A 16,123-nucleotide genomic window follows, 5' to 3' on the forward strand; every position below is an offset into this window, starting at 1 on the left:
ATCTACATTAATTCATAATTAACTCGCTCATCGTAAACCCTCGATAAGATATCAAGGAAGTTCCAGACTAGAAAGAAAACTTTATATTGTGTGTAAGTATGTGAAACTTTTGTTTATAAATCATTGTTTGTAAGTTTGTGAAACTTTTGTTTATAAATCTTTGTTTGTAATAACTATTTGTAATAATTGTTATTGTAAATTGTACTGTTGTGTGTATATTAAAACGTATTTGTGTTAAAAAAGAAAACTGTGTATCAATTTTGTTGGCAAATATCATAAACTGACTATATATCGGCATTTATTTAAATACTAAATCCAAAGTACAATTGAACTACTAAATTTAAATCATCAGTTAACTCAATTTTGGACCATTTAAAATTCTAATACGTAATAATGGTAACTTTTAAATAACACATTGATAGTTAAGTTTTCCAACTTGAAATGCATCGAACCTATTAGCATTAATTTACTATACATTTTTGACATTTTGCTATGTCAGTGGCTTCGTGGATAGAAACATTTAACATTTATTATGTCATGCCTGATCCACAACTCAATTTGAAAGGTTTTATTTTATTTTTCGCTATCAAATTTCACGGCATCCAATAATAAAAAGTTATCGAGCATTACAGTTGTTGTCTGCAGTTTTTGTCCTTATTCGTGATCGAACTGTGAAAAAAAATACGGTCTGCTTTCAATTAAACTCCCATTACCCAGAAAGAAGAAAATCATAATAATACTGATTTTGTTGTGCTTATTACTCTATATATTATAAGTCGTTATGTAACTCAATCATATGAAACATATCAAAAACTATATATTTTGCTAGAAAGACACAGGTAGAAGAGACTAGTATAAACCAACAACAATCTGTTTAAATTTTAAGGTTGCAAAATACATCAAATGCATGTAGTTTTTAAACACGATCTTGTGAGCTTTTAACTTCGAGAAGTTAAACAAGGTTAATACATGATCAACGTTTTAGAAACAAGCCTTTCAGATAATATATTTGGTATCATAAAAAAACTGGTTTTTACCACTGAACACTGATATAATGTTAACTTGTTTAGATGCTTTTAAAATATTATTTTTAAACTAAATTTAACTTAAACGTAAGTCATCTCATCATATTGTTCAGTAACAATTTAGAATGTCAGTCCTCCAAATCTCAACGGTGAATGTAGAGGATCTAACAAGCAACGATATTGGTGTTGTTTCTTCACACCTATTGTGTAGTATTAGGACTAGTAATGTTCAGTTACACCCTTACCATATTACGTTACAGGCGTTATTGATTTGCAAGAATATTATCTTATTTTCCTTCGCGTTTGTTATCGTCTATGGCCCCTGATAGCGATGGTTATTACCCGAAGTCAAAGAACGCCACTGACAGCATATATTCAAATACACACTGAGACATATTTTCTTATGTTTGGCTAGGACAATGCAGTTTTTAGTTGTAAGGAAAAATAGAGCATTAAATCAACTACATTTCTTTCTCTCAATACACACACACACACACATATATATACATACGTATACATCTAAAGATTTTTTTTGTCTATATTTTTACAAACAACTTTTAACTGATAGGTGAAAAACTTATTTTATTTCATTTTCTCCTTCATAATTACTAACATAAATTTCTATTTTCAAGGTTTCACGGGTAATATTATTTAGCAAATAAGTTTTAGTTTGGCTGTTTTAAAGCATAAAGCTGCACAATGAGTTACAATCTTGGCCAAAATGTTTGCATATTTTGTAACAAATAAGATCATTATTATTAAGATGGAATACAAATACACTTAGCGCTGTCAAACTGAGAAATTCTTGTTATATATCTATATATGTAATTTGTATAATGAAACAGGTTCCATGGACATCATGAACGATTTATTAGAACAGCAAACAGCGTAGTAAGTTGTATAATTCAGCATTTCACCTATCACAACAAAACCTTACCAAAACACACATAATGACAAAATATAAAATCAAATTATTATAAATAGCGTCTGTAACCTTATATCAGTTCATATTAACAATTCAGTCGTTGGTTGTTCCTTCTTGTAGTCTAATAAACTTTGCAAGGTGACGTGGCATGCTGTCGATGAGGTTATTGGTGTTCTCCACCGTGATTTCATCCCAATTTGTCACTAGAAGGCGTTGCAACTCAGCTACAGTAGCTGGTTTAGGGTCGTGATTAGCAATTTTTCGGCTAAGTTTTGCCCAACAATTTTCAATGGGATTACAATCTGGAGACTTTGTTGGCTATGCCAATCTTATAACGTTCTCCTGGTCGAGATAATCCTGTACAAGACGCGTACTGTGGGCAGTGGCATTATTACTCTGCAACACACAGTTATTGCTAAACCTTGCCCTAGCATATGGCAGAAGTATCGTTTCCATGTGATGTTAGTAGGAGGCGCCATTGGCGTTTCCATGGAGGCTTTGAATAACAGTTTTTCCCCCATGATGAATAGCTGCCAAAATATGTACTGCACCACCTCCTGTGTGTTCTTTGTGGGAAAGACCGTCTTCCCTCATCTGTTCTCCAGGCAAACGACGAACACGAATTCTACCATCAGCTTTAAAAATAGGATCTATTTGAAAAGGTGACATGTCGCCAGTGCCATAACTGCAAGTTAGCATGCTGTCTTACCCAAGTAAAACGATGAATTCTGGTTAATATCGATTTGCATATAGCACTTCTTGCAAAATAACCTTGTTTGGCCAGTCTTTGATTCACTGTTTTTCTGCATATCCATTTCATTCCAGTCGTAAAGTGTTGCAAGACTTTTTTTCGATCTTGACGTTAACCTGATCAAAACACGGTCATCACGGGCAGTAGTCTTTCGGCGTCTACCAGTTGATTTTCCTGGAACAACTTTTCCTGTAGTTCGATGAAGTTTCAGGATTTTGGATACAGTACACTGAGGGTACCCTACTGTTCTGGCAATGTCCGTTTGCTTCATGCCATTTCTGGACAGTCGTACAATCTGATACCTTATAACTTCTGTCACGTGACGAGGCATGAATTTTACACTAAGTACAAATTGTCTGAACAAACCGTTGATCTGTATCGAAAACGATTATACCAAAATCACAATGTTTTATACAAAACAAGTGTATTTTGATGAGGAAATGCTCAAAACAATTTATACACACCAGAATAGTAACTCATACATGTTTGTCCGATGATACACTACCTACTCGGGCATTTACTCAATAACTACACCATGCATGCAGACAATACATCAATATAGAACAGTATGCAAACGTTTTGGTTAAGACTGTATTTGCGACTTGCCCATCACGGGTATTGAAATCCGATTTTTAGCTTCGTAAGCCTCCAGGCTTACTACTGATTCACTAGGGGGCATTAGCTTGATTGACTGATTGTTTGTAGTTTGAGCACAAATTACACATTGGACTATCTGTGCTGTGCCCACCACGGATATCGAAATCCGATTTCTAGCTTTGTAAGTCTACGGACATACCGCTATGCTATTGGGAGTAGGGTCTTTAGCAAATAAGAAGTTTAAATTGAAGAACATAAAGTTACGTTCGTGCTTTTGAGTAAAACATCAAATAGTTATTCATCTTAAATTTTATGATTAATAACGCCAGCTATTTTAATTCCCACACATTTTTTATGTTTGAATTTATTTATTGCAATAAATAATAACAACAGAAGGCAACATATCAGTAAACAATCCATGTTAGAATTTTACTTTTTTACTACGTTTAACACCTACGTGAAACTGACCAAAGAATTCTCAAGTCGTTACCACATGGCATTTGTAATTTAACACACACACAAAAAAAACGGTTACCATAACAACCATGCCCACACATCTTCAAGCGTTTCTCAACTTTAGTGGTCTGAGGTGTCAGGCTAAATATGTAAAATTACATTACGGGTTTCGTTTCAAGCTAAAATCACACAGTGAGTATAATCTATTGTTAAAACTTTTAGGATAGTTTAATGAAGCTCTCTTATGGAAAACAAATACATATAGTCAATAGTGGTTCTACTGTTTGATATGGCGGACTGAGAACGACGGTGAGAAAAATGTATTTTTTTTAAAACGAATTGTTATTGCTCAAAACGCATACTCAAGCACGTATGCACATTTGTCTTCACGCCAAGGTCTTACGTGGGCGGAATAGATCAATTGTAATTAAAGCCACCACGCGTCGATAAGAACATCCATGAGTTTTCTACCTTGATGCAACCATATTTGTGGTCCTCACTAATGGAGACGTTTTCATTTGGATTCAGATTTAGTTAAATCTGATTAAAAAATCTCACACACACAATATTAGGAATTTATCGTTCTTGCTTACAAAGATTCAAATAATGAATTTTAGAAAATTAAGTAATAACAAAATTGATCTAGTATTACTTTCAGTATAGTTAGCTCTCAACAACATAAAGGAACACAACTTGACGTTCGGTTTCTGTTAAAGTTTGTTCTAGTTTCACTTTCTAATTTTAGTATCTCTGATGATACATCAGAAAGATGCTGTTAAGTCTTGTTTTATTTCTATGAAAGGAGAGGTCATTTGCTGGTAAATCGTCGAGTACTATAACTAGTTATAATGATGCAGTAACATAAGCTACAATCTTATGCGCAGATGGCTCATCTTTGATACATACTCAACTTTATTCTTATTTACAAATGTGAATAATTTTCGGCAAGTTATCATCTTTATTTATTTACAAAATTGCTAACTGTTACTTTGTTGATTTAATAGCTGCTCCTGTTTTATTTAATAAACCTTTGTAATGTTATAATAATAATCGTTTATGTAATATAACCAACGTTTTTCAAATGTATAAGGTTTTCAGTGTTTTTGTCATTAACTAAGAAATTTCAAAAATTAATTGCTAAGCGTAATTAATTTTATCCAAAACCAAGGAAATGGAAGGATTTTATCAAACCTCAATTTTTAACATGTTTAGAACATTAACACACATACTAGATGAGTTAAAGGCGTCTTTGCGATCTCCTTAGGTGTATTGCTACGTAACGAAGAGCGCACGACATTTCTGTATACTCTTTAATTCAGATTTAGGTTGATTGGTCAAAACTGTATTTTAATGTTAATAGAGACTAGCAAGAAGTTTTCATTAGAAATTCAGTTTGTATTAAATGAGTGTAAAATATGCGCGGGATTTTAGAAATAATATTATACGTATATTTGACGTAAAAACAAAAACATGTTTTAGCTAATTAATGTCCAAACTTTTTAACAGTAAAAATTAAATATAGAAAGTGGTATTTGCCCTAAGTTTAAGACACGAATTACAATCTTATTTCTATGTGTTTACATTAAATAACATTACATCCATTTATGTTATTATATTATCACATATTTAGCAAAGTTGTCGACACTTTTTCTAAGACCGTCTGGGAAAGTGAGGCTGTTATTTTTTGTCTTACCTTGTATGTATAGCAAAATGCACATAATATATGATGTTTATATATTTTACATAAAACTAATATAATGAAAATAATACTTTTTAGTTGAGATATTTTATTGTCTTTATTTTACTTAATTTCTGAAGATACAAAAAAAAAAAAAACGCAAAGGAATAAGTTTTAAAGTTTATAAAATTTGTTGAGGTAGTCCTTCAAATACATAGTAAATGTTTGAAATGTGGCCTAGTGGTTAGCGTTCTAGGCTGCGTCCATGGTTTCTCACCACGATACCATTGAAGAGACTCCACATTTTCAGCTGTAAATACATTAAAATAATAACAGTCAATCCAATTTTATTCGGTTCAAAGCAAACTGGTCAGTAGTTCAATATTAGAGACGGCTATAACTGAATCCCAAAGGTCTTAAACGTAACTGTTTAGCTCAGCTAACTCAAAAAATGCCGTTCAGGCCAGAATACAAAATGCTTATAAAAATATTAGATATTTTGACACAATCTATTCAAACGTATACATATTATTTCCTGCATTTCATATTGAACTAAATTTTATCTTAATATTTGTTGCTGTCTAAAAGCAAAGCTACACGATAGGCTCTTTCTGCTCTGTTATCGTCGAGAATCGAATCCAGGATATTAGCGTTGTAAGTCCATAAACGTACCGCCGATCCACGAGTGAACTAATTTTTAATAGCCGCATGACGATAAGAAATTTATTTTCATGCTACATGCAGTTTCAATCCACATATGTAAAAGAGGTCATGGGAAGTATTTGGATTACATTAGATTTGTAACTTACAACTGATATTACTGGGATATATCTATCATTTCACAAATAATTTAGGGTATAATATACGAATAACTACAACGTACAGCGAGACCCATTAATTAAATTAAGTTCATATTCTCAGATAATTACATTTTTATACACTAACTAAGTTCATAAACTTAAACAATTACAGAACATGGGAAATCCATTAACTAAGTTCATAAACTTAAACAAATACAGAACATGGGAAATCCATTAACTAAGTTCATAAACTTAAACAAATACAGAACATGGGAAATCCATTAACTAAGTTCATAAACTTAAACAAATACAGAACATGTGAAATCCATTAACTAAGTTCATAAATCTGATGATGACAAAACCTTGTCGAAACGTTGTACATTTGCTGTTATGTTAAACTTATATTAAAGTTTTTCTTCATTACCCATTCAAGCCGTCTCCAACCATTATTAGTCTCAAAGTGGGTTCCTCGTCATCGAATTTAAGTTCATAAACTTAACAAATACAGAACATGTGAAATCCATTAACTAAGTTCATAAACTCAAACAACTACAAATCGTATGGAGATCCATTAACTAAGTTTATTTTCTTAGATTACTACAAAACTCAGTGAGATGATTGTATATATTCATATAGTCAAATATATATAGAATACAAAGACATCTCATAGACTAATATTATGTACTCGAATTAACAAACATAACACACTGAGATCCATTGTCTAAATTAATAACATGTTTGTACGACTAAACACACATTGGGTTACGATGAATAAATTCTTGTACTTGAACAACTATAGAAAATAGACCTTTTAACTAATTTTATATATTCGAATAATTACAAGCGTAGTTAGATTCATCGACTAAGATCTATGTTAGAATATTTGCAAAACAAAGTGATATTCGTGCACTAGATTCATATACTCGAACACAATGTGCAGAACACATTTGGATTAATTTACTAAGTTCAGATATAGAAAAAATACAGAACACAATGAGACTCACTAACTAAGCTTATACGCTCACTTAAGCCCAAACCACTAGAAGATCACAGTGATTAGCTTCGTATGATTTGAATAGATACAGAACACATACAGAGTTCTTGTACTCGAACAACAAAAGAACATAGCGAGATCCATGACTGAATTAGAACAAATACAAAATACAATTTGAGTACATAAAACTTTAGTTTGACTTTTTATCTCATCTTTAAATATTCTTGTTTGTGTATTTTTTCTGTATTAAGTATGTTACTTAAACACAGTTTTATTCTTTACTTGGTTGTGTTTTAAGTATTAATTTAGGTTTCTCTCTCAGTGTTTTTACTTGTCTTTCATGTTTATTGTATCGATAATAATATAAAATAACCTGTTAAAGTAAATGATAATGATTTAAATATACCCGTAACAATAATTTGTTTTACAACTATCAAAAACAGATTATTGTGGATCATGCTTAGATAAATGTGTGCGGAAATAATCCAAAGAAGACATTATGTTTTTAATATAATAGTGATTTTTATACGATGCTGAACATTGGAAATTTTTCTATTTGTTTTTGAAACATAAAATGATAACAAACATCTTTCTTGATTTGTACTGTCACTGGATCTCAAACTGATTGAGCAACTTTTTCATGAACATCACGTTTGTCGTCATAATCCATTTCGAAACCTTTAAACTAGTTGGAGATTTTACTTGACGAATGAAATACAATCTAAAGAGTCACATCCCTGAAATTTGTATGTTATGCCAAATGGTCAGGCTATTATCTCAGCGACAGGTTGTACAACTAGTTTTTAGGCAAGGTACTAATAAAGTGGCTGGTTAGTCTAACCACTAATAGCTCGATGGCTTTCGCCTACGTAGTTCCATCCCAGCATTTGTGAGTGAGCTATTATCAAAATAGAAACCTTCTATAATCTCGTGGAGTATATATCCCACTAAGTCCAGATTATTATTGCGAAAAAATAATGGTGTAACTGGGTTTTTAAAAGGAAGTCCTAATACACTAAATTTCCTCTCCTATTTCTGAGTGATAATTGTAATCTTCACTTTGGTATGAGGTTTCAATTTGGGCATCTAAAGCTTCAAACATATTGTAATGTAGATAATTCACTGTTTATACAAAAATATTTTTTTTGTTTTTCACGTGTCATTTATTAGTCGGGATACGTTAGTTCAGTGATATCTCGGATATCGAGTATATAATAATCACCCGCACAATTTGCTGAAAATAACTAAGCCTACGTTTGTTGCTCTGAATCATACTGACTAGTACAGTAATCACAGCTTGGCTCACAATGGAAAGTTTTCTATCAGCATAGGTGCCTCCAAAGAAACAAATGATAAAGCCTGAATACTTAAACATACCGCGAGATGTTAACATAGATCCAACGTGGTTTACCCAGGAGGCCACCGATATTGAATAAGAATATCTTATCAATGTTTTCTTATGTAGCGAGCCTCTAGTTCTATACTACAGCCGTAAGTTGGTGGAACATAAAAACCTATTCACATTCTATACTACAGCCGTAAGTTGGTGGACATAAAAACCTATTCACATTCTATACTATAGCCGTAAGTTGGTGGACATAAAAACCTATTCACATTCTATACTATAGCCATAAGTTGGTGGACATAAAAACCTATTCACAAATGAGTGAGTTTCGAGTCTTCATCAGTTGTTGTTTAGTAAGATTGTAAGAGTTTCAATATGAAATTGTTATTTCTAAACCATTTACTCGTCCTTGATTAAAATGAATAAGAGTATTAAGTCTGTTGGCTTCATTGCTGCGCTGGCTTTCGCCGTTTAAAACCATAGTATTAAATTATCATGTTCAAAAATTTCACACAATTACTTTAATCCTGAACAGGTACTATAATATGGGTCAAACGCCTTTGCTTTTGAGGTTTAAGAATATTATATATATATATATATATATAAATGTATATATTTTTTGAGATGCAAAGTTGCAAAAGCGTTTGTTTTCATGAATTGTGGGTAATCGTGAAAACTTCAGAAACTGTCAGAATGGAGAAATAACTACTTTTGGGGCAGTAACATTGAGATTTTTTGTATGTGTTTTATTGTGAAGTCTTTCTGCAAACATTGCTTTAGCTTACAGAGGAAACTTTTTTTTCGTATATTAACATATTTCACATAAAAGGACTGAATGATAATTTCATATTTATACCCGTGTTTTTTATGTGAGTGTTAATGTAATATTATTAGTTTTAATTAATATAAATTAAATAGCATGTGTTTGTAACTTTTATACATATAATAATTATCTGATGGATATGGAATAGTCATGCACAGATACACACACATATTTGTACGTCGCTTCAGATTAGTGCACTAGGTTTTGTGTTTCACAGTAGTGTAAACATAAGTGTTGAGTTTCGTGAGCTATAATACTGAAACTAAAACTACAGTCCTGTTTTTTTATAACAAGTGCACATAGTATATATATGTATAGAGAGCCCTCTACCCCTGCCTACCTAATGGTTGAACCTACTGATTAAACGAAAGGTCTACGGCTACGCAGCTCAGAGCAGTGGTTTAATACACGTTGATGACTTACGAACGAGTCCACGACAGGTAAAGCAGCTTACTCCACTTTGTGAAAGGTTCTTTGTTCAGCGATCATATTGTACTAAACTGCAAAGTTTTTTAGAGATTTTTCTTCATGGCCGTAAGTATAATATTTCCATTTACCTACATTATATGTATTTAAAATCTGTTGAGAAAGCAGCCATATGTTCTATCTGTTCAATTACACATGCGCCAGACAAGTCTGATATCTCGACAGAAGCCAGGAACGTGTGTAGTGACGCCATTGGTGTTGGTTTCACGGCAAACACAATTCTCATTAGGAAACTAATTGACCGGAAGTTGAGCTAATGGATGGTTGTTGTAAAGACGTGAAGTGGCGATTCTGGTTATACAAAGAATATATTATGTTTTTTAATACTATGTTCTTATTTAACTTTGGCAACGCGCGAACGTTAGCTTTAACATTGACAGATAAAGTACTTTCTAAGCGAAAGTTTGTACTTATTGTATTGAAAATATTTATATATGTGTTTTCGAGACTAACGAGTTCTATATGCTATCAGTATCAGTTAGTATTGTTCATAATCAAACTTGTTATAGCTATCGAAAAGTATTCCAAGTACTCCTCGCGAGGTTAACTATTGTACACTAAAATAATATGAACTAAGTAACATAATTTAATTAATTTTTAAACATAACATCTTTGACATATAGAAGGACATAGAATTTGAAGGAAATAAGTCTAATGAGCAAACTAAGATTTGATTATTGAAAAACAAAACAAAAACGAATTATATGTTTTGTGAAATTAAATTTTAAATTAGATGAGTGGCAAGTATCCTGTGAAAATAATGTATTTTAAAGGTTACTATTTCTTTCATAATTTTTTCATCATATCATCTAATATTTATATAGGTAAGCCAAGTAATAGTATATTAACTTCATACTCATAGGCCTAACCATATTTAAATATAAACATTGAGGGTTTATCACAAATTGCTTCACTATTTCCATTTAAGAAACTATATTCACAAAAATCTCGACTTTGTACAAGGTAAACATTTAATGAAAACATTATTCAAGTGACATCAATTTTCACCAATTAATATAAAGTACGAAACCAAACAATAATTCAGTACGTATGTGATTAAAAATCTTTATTAGAACATATTTTTTAAAACCTAAAATAAAAACAATGCTCTGAGAGTTGATTAACATTTATTGCCAAAGGAAATCTGTAAAGGAACCTGAAATATGATTTTATCTACTTTTAAGTTACGTAAATACATATTTTACTTGGCTTAATCAACTCCGTAAAAGATGTTATGTTAAATTAAAAACAATAAAATGGACTGTTTTAACAATTTTGGAAACGCTATCGAACTAAGTTTGCTATTCGAAAGCTGAGTCAACATTTAAGAAGTGAAACAATCTTCACTTTTTATATAATTAGTTCAATATAGGTGTTACATTCATGGTCTGAAAATTCAGTGACTGAATTATTATGTTACAGCATCAAATTCTACCTTGGTAAATACAAGCAGGATTTCAGGTAGTTATCAAATTTAGTATAACAAGTATTGAACGATGGCTTGAGTGCACAGCTGCTGCAATGCCGTGAAACCTAAATGTATGGATGAGCCGTTATACCCCAAACTTCTCTGATCATCAAGTCTTGTCGATTAGCAAAATAATACAAATGTGTATGAAAATGTAACATTTTATTTTCACATAAGTTTAAACTATATTTGACATTATTTTGTTATTATCATTAATACTTCAAACTACGTAACCTGTGCCTCTTAATATGAACTAGTTACGGTAGTGTTGTGTTATACCTGTTACTTATTAACTTAATGATAATTAGGGAGTAAGTGATGGCAACAACATGCATCCTTTATTATCATACTGGTAACTAGGGGATTAGGGTTATGCAAGCCTATATCTAGGTCAGGTAAAGCTGCATTTATAGAAATTATCGCAAAAACAGGTGCGCGTACATATGGCAAAATGGAATGTACAAGAGTAAAGGAAACTAATTAATGTATAGGTAGGTGATTAGAAAAGACGTACGAAATAAAAATCTATGTAAATAGCTGATTAAGTACGTAGAAAATATGCTTGTGAATAGATTGAAAATAAAAAGAAGTAAAATATACGCATATGTGTTTTTGTTTCATTAAATGTCTAGATATAAATATTGACGTTCGTTTCGTAATTTTGGTTTTCAAAACGTTTTTTTTCCGAAATTATACTTTGATCAGTAAATTGAACATACTTGTGTATAATTATTTTGCAAATGTGTTTTATTGCTGTTTTATGCAATAAGATAACAAGTAGATGGAGAGAAAAGTAAGAGCTCTAGAAAAATCACTGTTACTAAAATTTGATCATTCGTAGGAGAGATTTAGCATTTCAAGGATTTTCAACTAAAACTAGTTATTACTTGCGAAAATTCAGCTTTAGTAAAATGAGCAAAACGAATTACTCACTAAGTAAAGAGAAGTGAGAAAATCATAATGTGTGCATTAGCGTGAAAAATAACTTCTAAAGTTGACACATCAGCTTATGGTGCAATAGATTCCGCGTTCATTTAAATATATACAGGAAATAAAAGATCTATTAAGTTTTTTTAATGTTCAGCGTTTTGAAGTGATCACCTTTCGATATGCTTTGTAGGATATTTGGCGTTTTCCAACAGTTTTTAAACAGTAACATATGTAACGCTTAGGAACAACACGTGATCACATAGCAAACAATATTGAGGAGTAAAAGCTGTTTGTAATTAATTATGTTTACGTAACTGATTATTAGTATTAGTGTACTCCTTGTGCGAATATCTAATTAACTGAGACTTTGAGTGAAGATTATATAACTTTGTATTCACTTGTAGCTTTTACTTTATTCTTCGTCATGCCGTCTTGATTTGACATAGAATTGAGTGTGACGTAATTCTTTGATAGCATAACGACTCTGCTGATTGCATGATGCATTTCAAAAGTTATAGTTTGCAGTCTTTGTTAAATTTAAGGACAACTTTTCCAGTTACATAGAATGAGGCTTACAAGTAGAGCATATTTTAAATAGTTTCTTATGAAAATCTCCTAATCATATAATTGCCAGTAGTTAGCGCACACTTCAATTTAACTCAGTCCTCTGACGTTTCCTTCTAAAAATGCGAATTTTGATAGTTTACGGTTATCACGTGAAGATATATTACTGAAGTGGCTAATACCAGAGTATAGCATTATTATAATAACTCAGCAGCTATTTTGCTGGAGAGAATGCATTTGTTATTACGCAAGGATAATTCATATATTGTTTAGCTTTTAGAAAATCTAATGTTTATGGTAAACTGAAATAACAAATTATAAAAGAAATGTAGTAGAATAAGGCCTTAGATATTTCGTAAAATACCAATATGCTTATGACTTAACTATATAAAATACGCGTGCACCTTACCTATATAAAATGCGCTTGTATTTTATAGATCCATTTCTTGAGTAAAGTAACACTTCTGAAGGAATGTAACCACTTTGTATTATAAAAATGATGAAAGAAACAAAACTTTGTTGTTAAGCGCAAAGCTATCTTTGCTATGCCAACCACAGGTATCGAAACCTCATTGTTAGCGTTATGCGTCTTCAGACTTGCCGCTGTGTCATTCGATGGCACAAATATAGCACAAACGTTGGAAGGAAGTTGTGAGTTAATTGAGCTCATGTTCTACTTTGAAGTGGGATTAGAAATGAATGCTCGCCAATAATTCATGAAGTGTCTATAAACTACTCTGTTCACGATATGTCTGCATTCATTTTATATTTAAATGTGACTTATCCTCAAAGTTTTAGCACTTTTATTTGATATTTTACAAAACATGTTTTAAAGAACAACTTTACTTTTTAGTACTTCAAAGTATGTGAAGAAAAACTGTAATATGTATATACATATGAATAGTAATACATATACTGAAGTGAAGACTTACAATATCTCGCATAATTCAATTACTTCACTAAACCCCGCGAAACCCAACTTTATTAAATTTCCCATTACACACCTTTACATCATTAATCGGGGATATCTAATAATTATTAATATGTCGTTGTCATACATTTCTAAGGTGTCAGTTTGCGAGAATTATCAAAGCACGAAATGATAGCGATCCGAATACGATCACCAACCAAGTAAAAAATATATGATGTTTAAAATACTTACTTTCTTTAAAACCGAGTAGCTTCGCTTTCATTTCTTATTTTCTCAGTTAAAACTTTGCAAAATATAGTCATTAATATTATTTTATTTAATACACTAAAAAGAAATAAATGTCATAATTCATGCTAAGCTTAAAATCAAAACAGCTCAAAATGTTGAAGCTTTCACTTATCACCATTTATATAATCAGATCTGTTGGACCTCTTCTTGTGTTGGTATCTCTTACCCAGTGTTATTCTATGAGCAGTGGTTGCTAATAAGTTAAGATACCTTTACCTTGCCCCCAGTGGTATGTCTGCGGACTTATAACATTAGAAACCGGGTTTCGATACCCGTGGTGGGCAGAGCACAGATAGCCCATTGTATAGCTTCGTGCTTAACTTCAAACAAACAAACTATTACCTTTGTTTAACGTAACTTTTTGTTAGGAAATAATGGTAAAAATATTTCGACTGTAAATACTAGTAAGGCTTGGTAAGAAGAGGTAAAATACAAAAGTTTTACATGTATCTTAGGTAAAAATATAGGTAAGTTATATTGTCTTGCACATTGTTGGGAAGTGACAAAACAAACAGTTAATCACATTCGGTTAATCTCAAATATTATGTAATCTTTGATCAAATTATTCTTGTTTCATTCTCAGTTATAGAGCACTGTCAAGATGTCACGTGTCGGATCCATAGACGAATTACTCGTCCGTTTGCGGAAGTCTTCTGCAGAAGAATCCGGAATACACTCAGCGATCCGGGCTGTAGCTATGGCGAAAGACGATGAAGGAACAACCGTAGAAGGAGTCTACACTACCGCTACACCTGAGGAAAATATTGGCGAGAAGATGCTCCATGAAATTATGGATAAAACACACCGTAAGTGTTCATGAGTTAGATATTCTAATACTGATATAACATTATGGTAAATAGCAGAAATAAACTAATAAAAGTTGATCGTAACTGTGTAGAATTAAAGGTCTAATTATAATCTTCTAAGATTATAAGAGGGAAATATGTTCTAAACAAGGGGTTTCGAAACTTTTAAGATCCCATAATGAAAACTTCGATCTAATGATTTAATAGAAAATTTAAATAATAACCACTCTGCAATAAATAAAATTATCGTTGAAAGATGAATTTGTCTGAGAAGTTTTAAAGAGAATATTTCTACACGTGCCGAGACTCCCCTAGAACGTCTCGCGTACCCAAGTTTGGGACCTAGTGTTCTAAACAACAAAACATAATCTATTATATAATGTATCTCATGTTAATAGAATATCAAGAAATAATTTTTACGTTCAAACTTTTAAAAAGAGGTAGGATTCAGGAATCTCATTTTGTATATACAAATTTCAGTGATATACTAAGTATCACGACACTACAGAATTTATACAATAGCCTAGATCAATAATATGAAGATATAATGTTTGTTTTAATTTTGCTACAAGTATATGTACGTGTATGACACTGATGTTAACTTGTTTGGAATTACGTAAAACCAAAGAGAGTTTACAAACCTCAAGAACGTACTTTATAACTGCTATCTGCTTTCTTGTAAGATTATATAGTACATTTGATGTTGTTTTGTCCTTGACTACTTTACTGATCTTAAATTAGTGTTTTCGCTAATTCTGGATTCTAAGGTTGTAATAATAAAACCTATATGCCTAGAATTACATCTATATTTGTAAACAGTGTTAGAATTCAACAATTTTGTCTGTCAAATTAAAGGAATGTTTAGTTGTACGTATCAGTTTTTTTAAAGTTATTGGACTTAGTTACAATACAATCGCATTTTTGTGTTTAATCAAGAGATTTGTGATCAGATGTACGAAATTACTATGAGATCTGGATCAGCACCAGTACTGGCTAATCTGTTTCTTTGTTGTTATGAAAAATGTTGGATGGATGATTGTTCGGAAGAATTCAAATATATTTATTATAACAGATATGTGGATGACAAATAGAAATAACACATTCAAGCATAATTTCTCTGATTTCTCCTAGCCTGTTCCCTTGGCTGTGGTTTCGCTAGATAGTAGATAGGGACAGTGGGAATCTCGTTAATCCATTCATGCGCCTCACTAATTAGATGACGAGGCATTTGGCTCCCTTAAGAGAGTCATAGTTAC

General features: G+C 31.7%; 1 protein-coding gene across 4 annotated transcripts in view; it reads left to right on the top strand.

The window, feature by feature from the left end:
* Positions 1-9,777: 9,777 nt before the first annotated feature.
* Positions 9,778-16,123, top strand: part of LOC106464845 (synaptotagmin-1-like) — a 38,992-nt gene continuing 32,646 nt past the window's right edge. For 3 of the 4 annotated variants that reach the window (XR_002611940.1, XM_013925011.2, XM_013925025.2), the window contains exons 1-2: positions 9,778-9,928; positions 14,645-14,867. Coding sequence is in view for 3 of the 4 variants with exons in the window: in XM_013925011.2 (XP_013780465.1) it covers positions 14,663-14,867 (205 nt within the window). In the remaining variant the exon portion in view is untranslated. The remainder of the gene's footprint in view (positions 9,929-14,644; positions 14,868-16,123) is intronic. The other variant, XM_022393160.1, reaches the window with a different exon arrangement.

The sequence above is a fragment of the Limulus polyphemus genome, unplaced genomic scaffold, assembly GCF_000517525.1.
Source record: "Limulus polyphemus unplaced genomic scaffold, Limulus_polyphemus-2.1.2 Scaffold63, whole genome shotgun sequence".
Taxonomy (NCBI): Eukaryota; Metazoa; Arthropoda; class Merostomata; order Xiphosura; family Limulidae; genus Limulus; species Limulus polyphemus.